This window comes from Bombus vosnesenskii, unplaced genomic scaffold (assembly GCF_011952255.1).
Source record: "Bombus vosnesenskii isolate JDL3184/JDL3185 unplaced genomic scaffold, Bvos_JDL3184-5_v1.1 scf7180000016263, whole genome shotgun sequence".
NCBI lineage: Eukaryota > Metazoa > Arthropoda > Insecta > Hymenoptera > Apidae > Bombus > Bombus vosnesenskii.
The window spans coordinates 1,884,755-1,899,924 of NW_022884332.1; the positions used below are offsets into that span (position 1 = coordinate 1,884,755).

The window sequence follows — 15,170 nt, forward strand, 5'->3', positions numbered from 1 at the left end:
ATTAATCGATACTTTTGAAGTATATCTTGTTAAAACAAAATTTATTTCAGCAAACAATTTTTAACTTTACAATGATTTATGAATCGATAGTGTCATACAGTTCATAATTATGGTAGAAATCTTAAAAGATGTACGAATTAAATTTAATTAAACCTAAATTAAACAATTGTTTGTAGTACTCATGGAACAAAGAGCGAGACATTTAGCGAGTTTAATAACACATTCGGCAATTGTACATTCAATTTTACGTGTCTGCATCTATCTTTGTCATGAGAAAGCAGTACATAGCACTTAAACAAGAAAAAATTTTTTTAAATATGTACACGACTGTATGCCCGTAATACTTTGTTACTTTTTATTCTTACAGCTATATATATCATCATTATGCTAAACTACACTATCGAATTATCAATATCTGTGAGGTACAGAAATATGATCCATATTAAAAATAAAATGATATGAGTGATATTTATCACCGGATATAAAAATACAAATAAAATTTTTTTAACACAGTAATTGGCTTTCTTTTGAAAGTTCCGTCGTTGCGATCCACATGCTAGATGAATGATCACTACAACATATGGATGAAATGACGAACACACATTCATATCACATATACTTCTAATCATCGTCGTTTTTAAGAAATTGATCCAACGGATTTGGGCCCATTCTCTTGGGTTTACTCGTTGATGATTTTTCCGTACTTTCAGCTGAAATAATTTAATATTCACGAATTTAAGAGAAGAACAACTCTGATTGTTGCAAAATTATGCATTCCCAAGCGAATCAAATATACGTATTTGTAATGAAAATAATTACGTGTCGTAGGTCGTTGAGCATTTAGACAACTGAACCATTCTGTCATGCTGATTTTTCTATCGTTGTTGATATCACAGTATCTAGGAAGCCTTTTTCCGCATCTTTGAAGCTGCCTGTTATTCGCTACCATCGTGCGGAAACTTTTCCATTCTTTCCTCTCTAGAACCTAAGAGAAGAAATATGACAAATAGAGCATCTGGTTTTATCAAACTGACCAGTGTAAGTTAACATAAATATTTAAGAATTTCATTCATTCAAAAACATCTTCTGTCCTTACCTTATTTTTGTTTTTATCAAGCATGACAAAATGCCAAGTTGCTATTTGCTCCTCTTTCGAAGCTTGCCACTTAGCTGTCGTTTCATCCGAATCTGTACCGGAGGCCTTCATCTTTTTCTGCATTAAGTCCATTAAATCTCGTAGAAACAATTGTTTCTTTTGTTCAGGACAACCTAATGCCGAAATTAAAAATATTTGATCAGACGTATTTTTATGGGAATAAATAAGTAAAACAAGGCAGAATAACGTGATTCAGTTACCTTTCATAGGTCTGCTAGGAATAGGTACTGGATTACAATTTGGAGTACGGTCTTTGGAAGATGTCCCGGGTATCGGTTTGCCAGTATCCTGGTACACGCACCAACAATAACCAGAATAACACTGCACTCGATGATACCTTCCGTCAGGTGTACATTCAGGTACATAAAATTTCTCTTGAGAATGTTGCCTCTCGTCTTCTAATACGGATCGTCTGTCCGTTAAACAATCGTTTGCTGTAAATTACATATCGGTATTTTATCAATTTCATAGTTCCTTCAAAATACATAGGTTTGTATTTGTAATAATTAAAAATAAAATAACGCAAGACAATGAAAATTTTACACTTAATAAGAGCTATTTTAACTTATTATTAATGTTGCAGTATCGTGGACAAATGGCCTAAGAAATATCAGGTGAACCATAAACCGAGTTGTTATGAGTTGTAAGCTACGTTCGGGATTTTGAATGGCCTTCCGTTTATGGCTCGGACAGCATCTCTCCATTCATTGGAAAACTCCGAATTATCTGTCCTCCCCGAACTGTAAACCTGACGACTCAGAGATTAGGGAAAATCCCAGGGATAACCCCCGGTTGGGTTGACACGATGGACGGATAAGACTCAATGGCTGATAGGAAGTATCAACAAGATCTTACAACCGTCGTGTTCAGAACATCAAATTTTGCTTGTATACAACAAGTACAAACGAAGTGCCAAATTACACTAACACTCGATCTATTAAATCTGCTCCACTTTGAGCGTTAAATTCATTCAAGGTTCGCGGTATCGACCTGACCGGTCGCTCTTTAGTCGATAATTCGCAACAAGCTATGAGTTGTGAGTTGTGAATTACCCATTTAGTCGTCTTAGTTGTAGCACGTTACTGTATTTAGTTCCGCGTTAAACAACCATCGTTTCCTGTTTAATCCATTGCAAATCTATCCATCAATAAACTTGTTATATAGAAATCATTGGAAAGCCTAATTTCTAATATTTCTAAATAAATAGAAAATCCTATAATATGATTCTTAAAGTTGTAGAAACTATTATGAGTTATTTAAGATATAATTACGATTGTTTAAATCAAGAAATTGGAAAGATTAGATCAGAAAATTTAAAAATTGTACAAAGATCTCACCGTCGCTATCCTCTTTCGTATCGGTTGGATCATCTTTGAACGTTGGTCGAGAATGCGCCGGAGCAGGATTGCCTTTCAATACTGTGAAAAACGGAAAATATGTAGTATGTATCCTCGTCGAATCTTTGTTCTTTCCACTGAATCAACAAAGTAATGGTAATAATCGGCCCATTCACCGAAATCGCGAGATTAATGTTAATTGTTATATACAAGGATAGCGTTTCTCTTTCTTTTCCTTTAACTATGACATGTTGTTTATTTCCATATCGTTGTACACTGAAAATTTTATATCTCTGTGTACAACCTGCGATCGTTTCGCAGGATTTGTTAATGCAGCGGATAATTTAGAAAAAGAGACTCGTATTTACATTCGTTGATTATCACGACGTAGCACGTTTGCTCTTTAGAATAATTTCTGAAAGACCGTCACCACCCAACAAACAATAAGATTCACACACAGACGCATACACGTTTTCCTTTTTCCATTCTCTTTTCTTTTATACAGCACATGCATGATATTAGAATAAATGCGAATTGTAAGTTCGGTATATGTTGACTGCCTCTTTCCGTTTTCAAATCTTTACAAAAATTCTTTACAAGATCCTATCGATTTAGATGAACGAATGGGTGGTGACGCACGATTTTAAGAAAATAATTACAGAAAGATTATTTTTTTTTTTTTTTATTAATTAGATAGATTCGAACGTACTTATAGAATAGAATCGTTTTAAACGAGTTTATCGTTCCCTGAAACTGTATGAATAAATCGAAGTCGTTTGTCACGAAGGAAATCGATAATTTCTTCTGAAATATAAATATACATGTTTTTAGCTATATAGAGAATATGAGAAATGAAAAGAACAGTTTTTGGAGTAAGTCTGCTACGGGGATTCCTGCGGATTTTTCCACGTCTCCATATTAACAAAATGACACTTTGTAACAATATTTCTCGCTTTGTACATTTCTATTTATTAGAGAAAATATCGTCAGATAGGAATATCTTTGCGATTCGATGTTTTCCATTATCGCGTTCACAGTTTATAGAGCAATCGAGGTCTCTGAATAGACGGACGATTATTTGGCGATATCTCACGTTGCAAAGCGATCGTTGAAAAACTTATAAAAACAAATTAGGTTACGACGTTCTTCTCTCGTAAATCTCTTTCACTCCATGTATATCTTGGGCAACTTTCTCAAAGCAAAAACAACTTTTTAATCAAGTTAGCCAAGAACGTCTGTATCGTATATTCAAAATCAGGTGTTCGTTATTAATTAGTACGTTAAGAGAATGAAACATAGAGATAACGATAAAGAGAGAAAAGTAGAAAAAGTATCTCGAAACGAATGAAAGAAATACGTTAAATCGATGAGATGTTCGATGAGAAAATTTCCCAAGCTTTACACGCGTATGTTTCTAACGAGTACCGTGTTAACGTGGTAAAAGAATTCACAAGGATCCCCGTGACAAGCGAATGGATAATGACGATAAGCGATAGATTTGAGAGGAAGAAATAACGTAAAAATGACGTGACAGTGGTGTGTTTGATGTGCAGAACTAGGACTCACCTTGGTCCATGACCCGGGTCCTCTGGGCCTCAGGGACCTCGGGGCGCTCGTCTGCGGGGTTCAGCGACAAGAACAAACGTACTAAATGATAACAATGATGTCACTCAGCCGACCGGCCTTACCTATATGTACAATGTTTTTTTGTCATTCGCGCATCGCAGGTTTTGCTAGCAGAGCAGCGAGCGGTGGCGAACATCGAATAGTAGGGTTGGTCACTAAGAATTCTCAGGCAGGACTCCCTTCTTTCTCTCTTTTTCTCTCTCTCTCTCTCTCTCTCTCTCTCACTTTAGCACGTACCCCAAACAATTTCCAGCGTTCTTACGTGTAACAGAACTCTACATATACGAGTGTAATTTTGTTCTTTCTAAATGGTGGAAGATCCTGTTTAGTTTGTTCACCGGTAGGTAAGTTTGTCAGAAGGATTCGGATCAACTTCATGCGCTGACTTGGTCAGTGAAGACCATGCGATGTACACGTTAACCCTTAGAGTGCTATGGACGCATACATGGGTCTGGCGAAAGCTATCGGTATGGACTAAGGACACACATATGCGTTTTCTGTAAGTGTCCGGCATGGACTAAGGACGCATATACGCGTTTGCCAATTTTTCCCAACACCTACGCAGAAGTAATACTATTACGTTTGTGCGAGATAAATATAAATGCATTCCTCGTATATAATGCATATATTTTATATCAAAGATCTACCGCTTCGAGACAAAGATTTAGCGAATTTCATTTAGCGTCGATAAGAGACGTTTTACGAAAATATTTCCAACGTAGAAGCATGGTAGGAGGAGGAGGAAAGAGAAAGTCCGAGGATTTACCATTTCGTTTAATCGATAGGCATTTTCCATCGAAATGCCCTAATCGTGCCGGCACCGCACAATTATCAAGAAGAAAATGTGTCGTTTGTGCGAAAAATAAGAGAAGTAGCGACACGCGATACGAACGCGGATAATTGTCGTCGAATGCAGATATCGATAATTGTTTTGAAATTTTTCACGCACAACCGAATTATTAACTCGTGTTATATTTACTAAATTTAGTTTTCTAGTTTATCGTTTTCTAGTTTATTGCCCAAATTCTAGTTTACTGTAAATTTCAATGTTTATAACAAATAATTAATACTAAAAAACAACGCTCTTGAATCGTTTAATCTCGTGCAAAAGAATTACTATAACATATTGCGATTTGCGCTTTGAATAGTCAATCGACAGAGTTCAGTCTAGCGAAAAAGTACTCCGTCTACAGCGATCGTCAGCGCTGGCCACGCGCCGTCCGTACGGACCGCATAGGTCGCGAGTATTCAGCACTCTAAGGGTTTAACCATAGGAATACGCATTCGGAGAAAATGGTTGAGACTGTTCGTTAGCGACAGAGGTATTTTTACACAGAATATCTTTCTACTCGAGATCTTTGGCATTTTAGAACTTGAAAATACGAGGATCTTGGAACTGCGGAAACACGAGAATTGCGGGACTCTGAGAGACGAAAGCGCGAGCCGTCTGGAATCGTCTGAAAATTTTCTCCGAACGCGGTTCTCAAGTTTCTCGCTGTCTACGCGCTTCGATCGGAGATCTTAGCTCGGGGAATCGACAAAGTGCATGCTCGTCCGTGCATAAAGTGTTATTTCACAGTGTACTACGCAAGAGCTAGACACGATCGTTTTATCTTTACTCTACGTTCTCTACGAAGACATTGCGAGCAAAGTGAAGTGAATTCTACGAAGAATCGAGGCAAGTGGAAGAATCGCGGTTGCATAAAGTTGTCAATAGCCGATAACTGCAAGTTATTCCCGGGTCACACGAGTCGATACCAGAGAATCCTAGATCGAACGTGATTACTTAACATGCAATTGACTACGATACTACGTATCAGCCAATCTACGTGTTCTCCAATACTTTTATACCGATGCAAACTACCTGTTTGGAAGACAGAAAGAAGCACGGGGTTAAAGCAGCGTTCTACGATTGATCGATACACGACGGTATTCCTCAAACAACATCTACTCCTTTGCCCTCGAGATACATAAATTATCCTAACTTCTCGATATTACGGTAAATTTGAAAACGTACGTAGATATACCGCGTGACTTGCCTATTCAGTTAAAAGACAAATCTAACTCGCGAGATAAGTAAAAAGATACCAGAAAACAGCACCTACTGTCTGTCTCACCTTCGGTAAGAATTACGTGTGTCGTACAAGTGAAAAGGAAACATCGCGACTGCGTATATACGAATCTTGTACTTGAACGACGTATAATGTCTACGACAGAAGAGAAAGGTTCTCGATCTGAAAGTTCAAAATAATCGATTAAAGATGGATTGTCTGGATGAAGCTATTATCTCACGACGTTGCTTATTGCTTCCTCTTTATCGTTCGCATTGTCTCGACAAGAATGTGGATAACGTTGAGGAAATAGCGGTCACAACTAGTTGGGAGTTCTCGGATCCGGCAATAAATAAAACCGTTGCAAAGCGTGTCAGTTATAGCGCGTCGTTGGAGGATAATACCGGAAGATCGTCGTCGCGGTCGTCGTCTCGGCGTCTAAATCGTGGTATAAATTACAAACGGTGGCCGGGACAGGATGTCGCGCACGCCAAGGGCCGTCTTCTATAGTCGACCCGCTTAACATTCGTGAATCCTGCCGGAAGTTTGCCCACACTGCGACCGGCTACCGTGGAATTGAAGCAATTGACCTCGTGTACATGCGGTACTCGCGGTTAGCCTACGAGAATGACCGCCCGCGCGACGCGTCGCTTCGTAAATCCGCGCCTACGCCAACCGCGATGATCGCTGTTTCAAACTATCTGCCGGGGTTATCGCGCGACTGCCCCCCAAAAAGAGGTTCCAACCGAACGTCATTGTTTGCTGGTTCACGGTGAAACGTCCAGCGTTCTATTATCCGGGTTCTCTTGCACAATAATTTAAGCCTTTTCATTAGCGAATCGACAAATTTACGTTCACGATTTTACGCCGAACAAGAGAATCGATCGATTTCTAAAATTTGCTCGTAAATGTTTCGAGTCTTCTAGGTCGAAGCCGTGTTCCAGAAGAATTGCTTCCTCGTGCGTTTTGCCAGCGTCGTAATTGACTTTGTCGAAGGTTTGTAAAGACGCGCAGTTGCTGGTACGTTGTGGCGAAATATCGGGAAGTAATTTCTCTAGTTATGATATGACTTTAACCGGAAAGCCTCGGACAACGCTGACGAACCAGGCTGTAAGAGCCTCGAGATCGTTTGCTTGCGAGTCTTTGCTCCGATTGCAAACTTGTTACAAGTAAATTTTCTTATACGAGAGAATCGAGTCTGGCAATTCCGGTTGCTTGTCATGTTTCGTTAGTACGTACACTACGACGTAATGGTAATTGGATCACGCAACAGGCTCTCCGATCAATTTGTCGTAGCATCGATTGTTCGAATACAAATTTTCTGGATCTACTTGACACGGTGAAATAAAGAGACAAGGTTCGATGAATTTAATACTAAAACTATACACCTAACGCTATGAGTACCTGTGTAGATGTACATACATACATAGATGATGAGAAATACAGTGGTATGATAACAATGAATGACTATATACATATGTACAGGCGCGCGATACAAATTTCCGAACTCGATTTTATGGGAAACGAAGCTTCAAACGTGTCATTAGAAGCGGACTTTCCTTGTCTTTTTTTTTTTTTCTTCTTACTCCTCGTGTTTCCTTCTGTCAATGAATAATGGATGAATCGAAACGTGATTGAATTAGAAAGTTTGCACTAGTTTTGCCGATCAGACTTTAATCAATCGTGCTTTTCCGACTGAATTTTAATTTCGTAGGACATTAGACTTGTAGATTGCGCGAATTTTGCAGAAGCTACCATTTTACGATTACTTTAATTTTACGTATAATAGAAAGACAAAGAACGAACGAAACTTTAGAATATTTTGTTACCGCGACGTAGTTGACTTTGCTAATAACTTTTAGAAATATCAAAAAATTCATAGAACTGCGTGAAAATAATCGCGGAATGTTGAAACTAGGCGAACATAAGCAAACATTCTGAAAAACAGATAAATGTAATATTCACGGTGTCGCAACACAGTGCCTAAACGAAACACTACACGTCGGTTAAAATTAATTCCATATACAATGAACATAAAAACACAACGAAGGATGCTATATTATTCAAACATTTGCGATCGTTGTATCGTCGCAAGACGACGTTAAAATGCCATACTGATCGGCAAATGGAAAAAAGATAGAAAAAAAATGAATTTTCATTTCGAAAGGCGAACGTTTATACGTAGATGGAGATCGTTAAAACGTCGAACAAAACGATGGAACTATGCGAAGAATGTTGTGTCGCGTTACTTCGTCACGATCGAATAAATTACGCTTCTTTTGCAAGAGATATATCGCTTTGTCCGTTTGTCGGATAAATAATAAATTGTGCGCATTTCCTAGATGCTTGTAATTTAATCACCGACGATTACAGCTTCGACAAATTTGCATTTCATTGAAACTGCTACGTTCTTTTCTCTCTTCGTTCTTTTTTTAACCTGATGTTACTTTCAACGAAAGGGAAAGGTTTAGAATTTGATGGTGATCTGTGGGTTATAACAAAATACATGCATACGTTTAGAAGCGACCCAGCACGGCAACCTGACCCAGGAAACGAGAAAAGAGGAGCATCATGCGCAGTAATCGCTCGATTGCAATGCCACGCGAGTAGATTAGCGCATGTTAGGCAGCGTTAAGTACAAATGGTGATGTTAATCCCGATTTACGACCGCCATAAAAGCTGTATCCACGAATTTATTCTGCCCGCGATATCAGTTTACTGTTTTACAATTGGCGAAGAATTTCTTTACTACGATAACTTTCGTCGTTCGTCGTGGATCACAGTGGCGTACGGTACGTTGGAATTAACATTATGGTGTTTTATTCTTGCACGAAAACGATCTTGGATCCCTTCTTACGTTCCTTCTCCGATTACATAAGAGTCGCATCGGGATCTTGAATTTCATTAACGAAAGGAATTTTTATTCCATGTTCGATGGTATGCGAGATCTCGCAGGATGATTCAGAAAATCCGGATAATTCTCTCTGGAACCAACATGAGAGGAAAGAAACCCCTTTTTATATTTGTCTATAAAAAAGAGTTACGTGACTCGTGATAGTTTGTTTTTTGAATCAGCCTGTATATCGAAATGACGATCCTAGAGGAGACGACGTTTCGTGGCGCAACAGCGTGGCGCCGCTTCGCAAATATCAACGTGTTCAAAACTGATTTATGCACTCAACAACCTCGGCTGTGACCTTGAGAACTCTCGCCTACCAGGAAAGCGGCGTTAGCAAGTGTTTGCAGCTCGAATTGATAATCCCGGGTTCAACAGTACCGTTCTCGATGAAAATCTCTTTGAAACGTAATAAAAGAAAGAAAATATATCGTATCGTATCGAATGCTCGAAATATATATCGTAACAAATATATCGAGATAGACAGGTTCGTTTAAGCAATCGTTCAAGTTGGAAGAAGGGAAGAAAAATCGTTGGTCCGTGCAAGCGTGGTCCAAGAGGCCGAAAAAGGTCCTCGAGATTTTGCCTTTATGGTGTGAGATGCACGTGCACCACGTGTTAAACTTACGAGTGAAGTCGTTCGCAAGGCAGGCACCCCATTCTTGCCTAGAGAGTTTCAAATCCCGATTTAGGTCGCACGTGCGGGCGAACGTGCGAGCACATTTCTTCGGCCTTACCGCCTTCTTCGCAAGCCTCCTCAATTCCTTGTACTCCGCCCTATCCAGGTATCCATCCCCATTTTTGTCCAGTGTCACGAATTTCCACGACAATACTCTTTCTACATTTTTGTCGCCTGTTTAAAAAGAACGAATAAAAGTCAATAGCGAAAACATATAACGTCTCGTGTATTTCTTAGACATTTCTATTTCTATCAGCTCGAACATTATCGAGGAGAGACACTGTTTTAAATTATATTTTTAAACTTGTCTATTTAATTCTAGAACAAGCAACCGCGAGAAATACGCAAATATTTCAAGATCAAGCATCCACTTATCCTCCTAATTTATACGATACATAATTCATTGGAGGAAAGAGAAGAGAAATAGATTTTACATATATTTTTCAGAATTTTACAAATCATAGGATCACTGTCCTAGTCATACGCTATATTTAACAATTATCGTGCGCTATGGCTTAGTGTTTTCTTTTTTTTTTTTTTTTTTTCGATTGAGATAACAGTTAGACATTCAAGACGCCGAAGAAAGAAGATATAGACTCTACGTGTATATATTTTTAGGAATTCTGCAGCTTGCAATTTCATATTTCCTTTCGAATAAGACACCGATCAAAAACAAAACGAATCGCTAAGATATTTTCAAAAATCTTCCTAACGACCCTCTCGTCGATAAGCTTAAATACGCGTCACGATGTTTCTTCTTGAATCCTCACCATCGGCAGAGATGTTCGTCCGCCTGTACTCGATCTTGAAGTTTTCGATCAGGTTCCCGTTGAACTTGGACTTTTCCGCTCGATCACACGTATTCCTATGCTTACTGCTATACTGCCTTCGCTGCTTCCAGTTCGGCGAGCGCCTCCTTTGGCCGCTCCTGGTGGAAGCAGTAGATCTGGGACCAGGTTTTTTCACACATCTTGGTCTTTCGTTTCTTACCGAGGTGTCGGGCAGTGGTCTGCCCTGCGGCGTCACGCACCAACAGTACCCGGTTTCCTCGTGACATTGCACCGGTGCGTAAGTGCCATCCGAACGACAGACTGGTCGTGCACCCGGCCTGGCAGTCAGTCTTGCGGAGAAGCATGCTGGTGTCTCTAGATGAACAGGTTCCATCATATTGTTCTTTGTTAGATATCGTTATTTTCGTAAATGTACGCGTATCTTTCGGCATGCACGATTGTCATACTAATTATATTTATCTTTCGGTACCTAGTCCTTGTATTTGCAAAAATTTGACGCGTAACGCGAAAGAGAATGATCGTTTGTATCGTATTTTAGATCTTATGCTATTTTACCATCGTTAGATTCAGTTAGGATCAAACATACGATAATCGCTTATTATTCACGTTATAGTACCACGCCAGAATAATTTACTTATAATTCTCAATGAGAATTGATTGTAAACTACTTGCGAATAAAAAGAAAAAAGATGTACCGTCAGTCTGTCATATATTTTGTAATTCTAATATATTTATATACATACTACGTATTTAAAAAATGTATTGCTTTTATAGTTACAACGTTGATACATCGATTGATAAATCAATTCGAGCGTAACTATCGAAATAATAAATAAACAAATAATTTTGTTAAGTGACAAATCGATATAAATATATACGACGATATAAATAAGCTAATAGAAGTAATTGAAAGTGCAACGATATATTTTTTTATCAGGTATAGCAAGTTATGGCACAGGAACGATAGATAGCTAGCTCCATTCTAGCGAAAGGATCGAGATAAGGATAAGAGAAGGAGTGAGCACTTGAAACGTTTTACGCGTAATTATGATTAAATTTAAGATCTAGCCATTAAGAAGAATTACGTTTCTTATGAATTATTTAAAGGCAAGCTTTTACGCTCGCGAAACAAGAAATTCGAAAGTCTAGTTATCTGATTATCATTAGAATCTCTTCTACCGAGTATAAGATTTCATTTGTTAAACTTTTTTTTTCTTTTATTTATTTGGAAGAATTTTACAATCAATTCTCATTGAGAATTATGGGTAAATTATTCTGGCGTGGTACTATATCGTGTTTAATAAGTGTTTATCGTATGTTTGATTCTAGTTGAATCTAATGCTTAAGGGGGTGTCCTGAATTAGAATGTACTAAAACAGCGTCTTTTTGTGATTTTTTTTAGAAGGGAAAGAAAGAAATGAAGTTATCGAATTTTGAGGTATGGTTCTATACATATTTAACGAATAGAAAAAAATTTTGTTTAAAGTAAAAAGAAAATTGTAACAGATTTCTAAGCCTATTTCATGGGCTGCAGTTTTCAATCGGTGGGAAAGATCCACCTCGTAATTCTTGACCGAAACAACAAACCAAAAAAGGATTAAATTATTATAAATTTTTCTTCTCGATGAACTAAAAAGAAAGGCAGAAAATGCTGTGAAATTAAAAATTTTGGCGGGTTTAAAAAAGAGAAAATAAAAGTTAAGGTGCTACAACAATTATTTAAATCAACTTTTTTACAAACTTTTTTAGTTCATCGAGAAGAAAAATATATAATAATTTAATCCTTTTTTTTGGTTTTTTGTTTCGGACAAGAATTACGCGGTGGATCTTCCCCGCCGATTGAAAACTGCAGCCCATGAAATAGGCTTAGAAATCTGTTACAATTTTCTTTTTACTTTAAACAAAATTTGTTTGTATTCGTTAAATATACAGGGTGGCTGGTAACTGGTGGTACAAGCGGAAAGGGGGTGATTCTACGCGAAAAAAGAAGTCGAAAATATAGAATAAACATTTTTTTTTAGTTTTTCCATCGAGACAACGATCTACAGTGAGATCCGTTATAACGAGACGCGATAAAGTGCACGCGTACCGAGCGAAAATTCAAAGTCGATTTTCTCGAAAACAAAGCCTCGAACGAAAAATGTTTATTCTATATTTTCGACTTCTTTTTTCGCGTAGAATCGCCCCCTTTCCGCTTGTACCTCTAGTTACCAACCACCCTGTATATAAAACCATACCTCAAAATTCAATAACTTCGTTTCTTTCTCTCCCTTCTAAAAAAAAAAAAAAAAAAAAAAAAAAATCACAAAAAGACGTTGTTTTAGAACATTCTAATTCAGGACACCCCCTTAAATCTAAAGGGTAATGTCCTTTTAGCCTGCGGATCTGATCCGTCGTGTCAAGTAATTGAGTAACTAGTGGGTTTTGATAGTTGTTAACTCTTATATTATATCTGTTACTGAATTTCGATATTTCTTCTTTAACTGTGGCTATCTTAAGGTCGCGATTTGTTAAAAGTTAACGATAAAAAGAAATCGGATGGAATTCTAGTTTCTGATAATAATTATTCCTTTGACGAAGTTATTCTAATGCGACTACATGGCGAAGGTACAGTAATAATCACTAACACTATTACGAGAAGAATGCATCACCCTACCTGGACAAGGGCCAGTGTGTTTGATAAGAATAGACATGCCTTGACACTGCTTCGAGATGACCCGACACTGACTCGAATACGTAACACCGTCGCTCCCACATACCGGTGTACTTGCACCGTCACTCATTGTACATTCGGCTATCCTTTTTCTGCACTCCTCCTAAAACACACGACCCACACATGATGTACAATTACGTATGTTAAACGTTCGTGTTACCAGTACAATCGTATAAAACGTGTAACCAGCTTTTTCTCCGTTTTTTATTAGGATATCGCTCAAAAATCATTTATTTCTCCAAATTAAATCAAACAAATCTAAAGAACAAAGTGCATATATATATATATTTCTTTTATTTTCAATAATATGTATATATTTTTGAATTTATAACTTAATAATGTGGAACAACAACAATAATCAGTTATTTGCTGTTAACTTTTCCTATAGCGCATATCAAATATCTCTTGATGACTACTTCCATTAAAAATAGCAACGTGTAAAGTTAATTTAATTCTTCTATAATTATAATATGCTTTTTCTATATCTGTATAATTAGATAATGTCGTTAGAAAATGAAATACATTATTATCTGTAAATCTGCAAGTTCCTACCGTGAGTAATGTCACTCGACTATGATGATTAATCATTGTGAATCACTTTACAGAAGCACTTAAACGTAGTCAAGTGTTTGGCATTTTGACGACTTCCCTTTAATGGGACATGACAGAGGAAGGATGAAAATGAAAACTGATCGAGCATTTCGCCGGCTGACTAATTCTTTCGTGATTTTCCTTGAATCCACCAACATCGTTTGATGTTCCAGGAAGATCGCTGACGCGTATATGTTATCTTTCGTGACCTCTTACGCGTGACTGCGAATCGCATTTCTTACAACCATAACTGGCCACAGGGATCGTTTTCCTACCTTTCAGAGGAAAATCAAATTCACCGGAGAACTTTTATTTCGAGCTTCTGTAAGTGACGTTAAACCTCCTTAACTGTCTCTCGACCAAATACGTAGATACGTAATTTTCAAATTACGATAAAACTTTCAACAAACGTTCGTTCGAACGTAAGCATTCGTAATGTAATTCTTAATTCGTATCTTTACATATGTTCTGTAATTTCTAAAATATACGATGCGTTATCTTATCATTACAAAACTAGGAATACGAGTAGTAACGCTGTACGCTATCTCGTGCTAAGAACTATTTGTAAGAAGAACTAACACGTAAGAAGTATTTTATATCGATGAGAACTGTGATAAGTTTAAACGATTTACGATAAAAAAAAAGGGGGGGGGGAAATAAAATAGATATTTCCAACGATAATCGTATAAATGGGAATCGAAAGTAACAAATAAAATATTATAAAGCGTATGATGATAGCCGTTAAAGCCGAGAGAACAGTGGTAACAATAGGACGAAAAATTGCAATTAAAATACGCGCATCGTTATTCGAACAGGCAACATGTTCAATGATCTACATGCAAAGATAGATGTTTAACATTTCTATAAATAAAATGTATATTTTACATCGATTCTACAGAGTACTAATGTAAGCATGTTTTCGATGAGTAGGCTGATCACTCGCCAACTGTCACACAGGCGACAGTGTAGACACGTACAGAACGTGCGATTTATTTTAATTAATTTTAAACGACACGACTCGATGCAAATATCTACACGAAAATTCCTGAATCGAAATCCTCTGTACTACAGGAATGATTCACTGGTAATAGCCTGGAACAGAGGCGTCTTTAACACGGAGGAGGCGCCTCTGTACAGTAAAGAAGGCGCCTCGAATCCATCAGAAGAGGCGCCTGGATCATTACGTCATGCATTTGCATTGCACGGAATGTAAAACCCGATTTACGATCTTGAACGTACGACCGTGTCGGTAATTACGCTCGTTGAAATGATTGAATGTATCGTCGAGAAATACGCTGCTAATTACCGTCGGTGAAATATCGTCGTCGTC

The 15,170-nt window shown here is 37.7% G+C and overlaps 1 protein-coding gene and 1 long non-coding RNA gene across 4 annotated transcripts in view; one reads left to right on the top strand and one right to left on the bottom strand.

The window, feature by feature from the left end:
* Positions 1 to 22: 22 nt before the first annotated feature.
* LOC117242078 (SPARC-related modular calcium-binding protein 1) overlaps positions 23 to 15,170 on the bottom strand; it is a 34,826-nt gene continuing 19,678 nt past the window's right edge. The window contains exons 3-11 of one of the 3 annotated variants that reach the window (XM_033508448.1): positions 13,193 to 13,352; positions 10,516 to 10,890; positions 9,695 to 9,919; positions 4,060 to 4,110; positions 2,494 to 2,574; positions 1,357 to 1,590; positions 1,097 to 1,269; positions 820 to 985; positions 23 to 710 (exon numbers count right to left, since the gene is read on the bottom strand). In XM_033508448.1, coding sequence (XP_033364339.1) covers positions 622 to 710; positions 820 to 985; positions 1,097 to 1,269; positions 1,357 to 1,590; positions 2,494 to 2,574; positions 4,060 to 4,110; positions 9,695 to 9,919; positions 10,516 to 10,890; positions 13,193 to 13,352 — 1,554 coding nt within the window. In that variant the 3' untranslated portion in view covers positions 23 to 621. Of the gene's footprint in view, positions 711 to 819; positions 986 to 1,096; positions 1,270 to 1,356; positions 1,591 to 2,493; positions 2,575 to 4,059; positions 4,141 to 9,694; positions 9,920 to 10,515; positions 10,891 to 13,192; positions 13,353 to 15,170 lie in introns of all 3 variants that reach the window. The other 2 variants (XM_033508447.1, XM_033508449.1) reach the window with 2 other exon arrangements.
* On the top strand, positions 1,383 to 2,326 carry LOC117242084. Its single transcript, XR_004495177.1, has 2 exons — positions 1,383 to 1,515; positions 1,740 to 2,326. It is a non-coding gene; the product is annotated as an uncharacterized LOC117242084 (long non-coding RNA).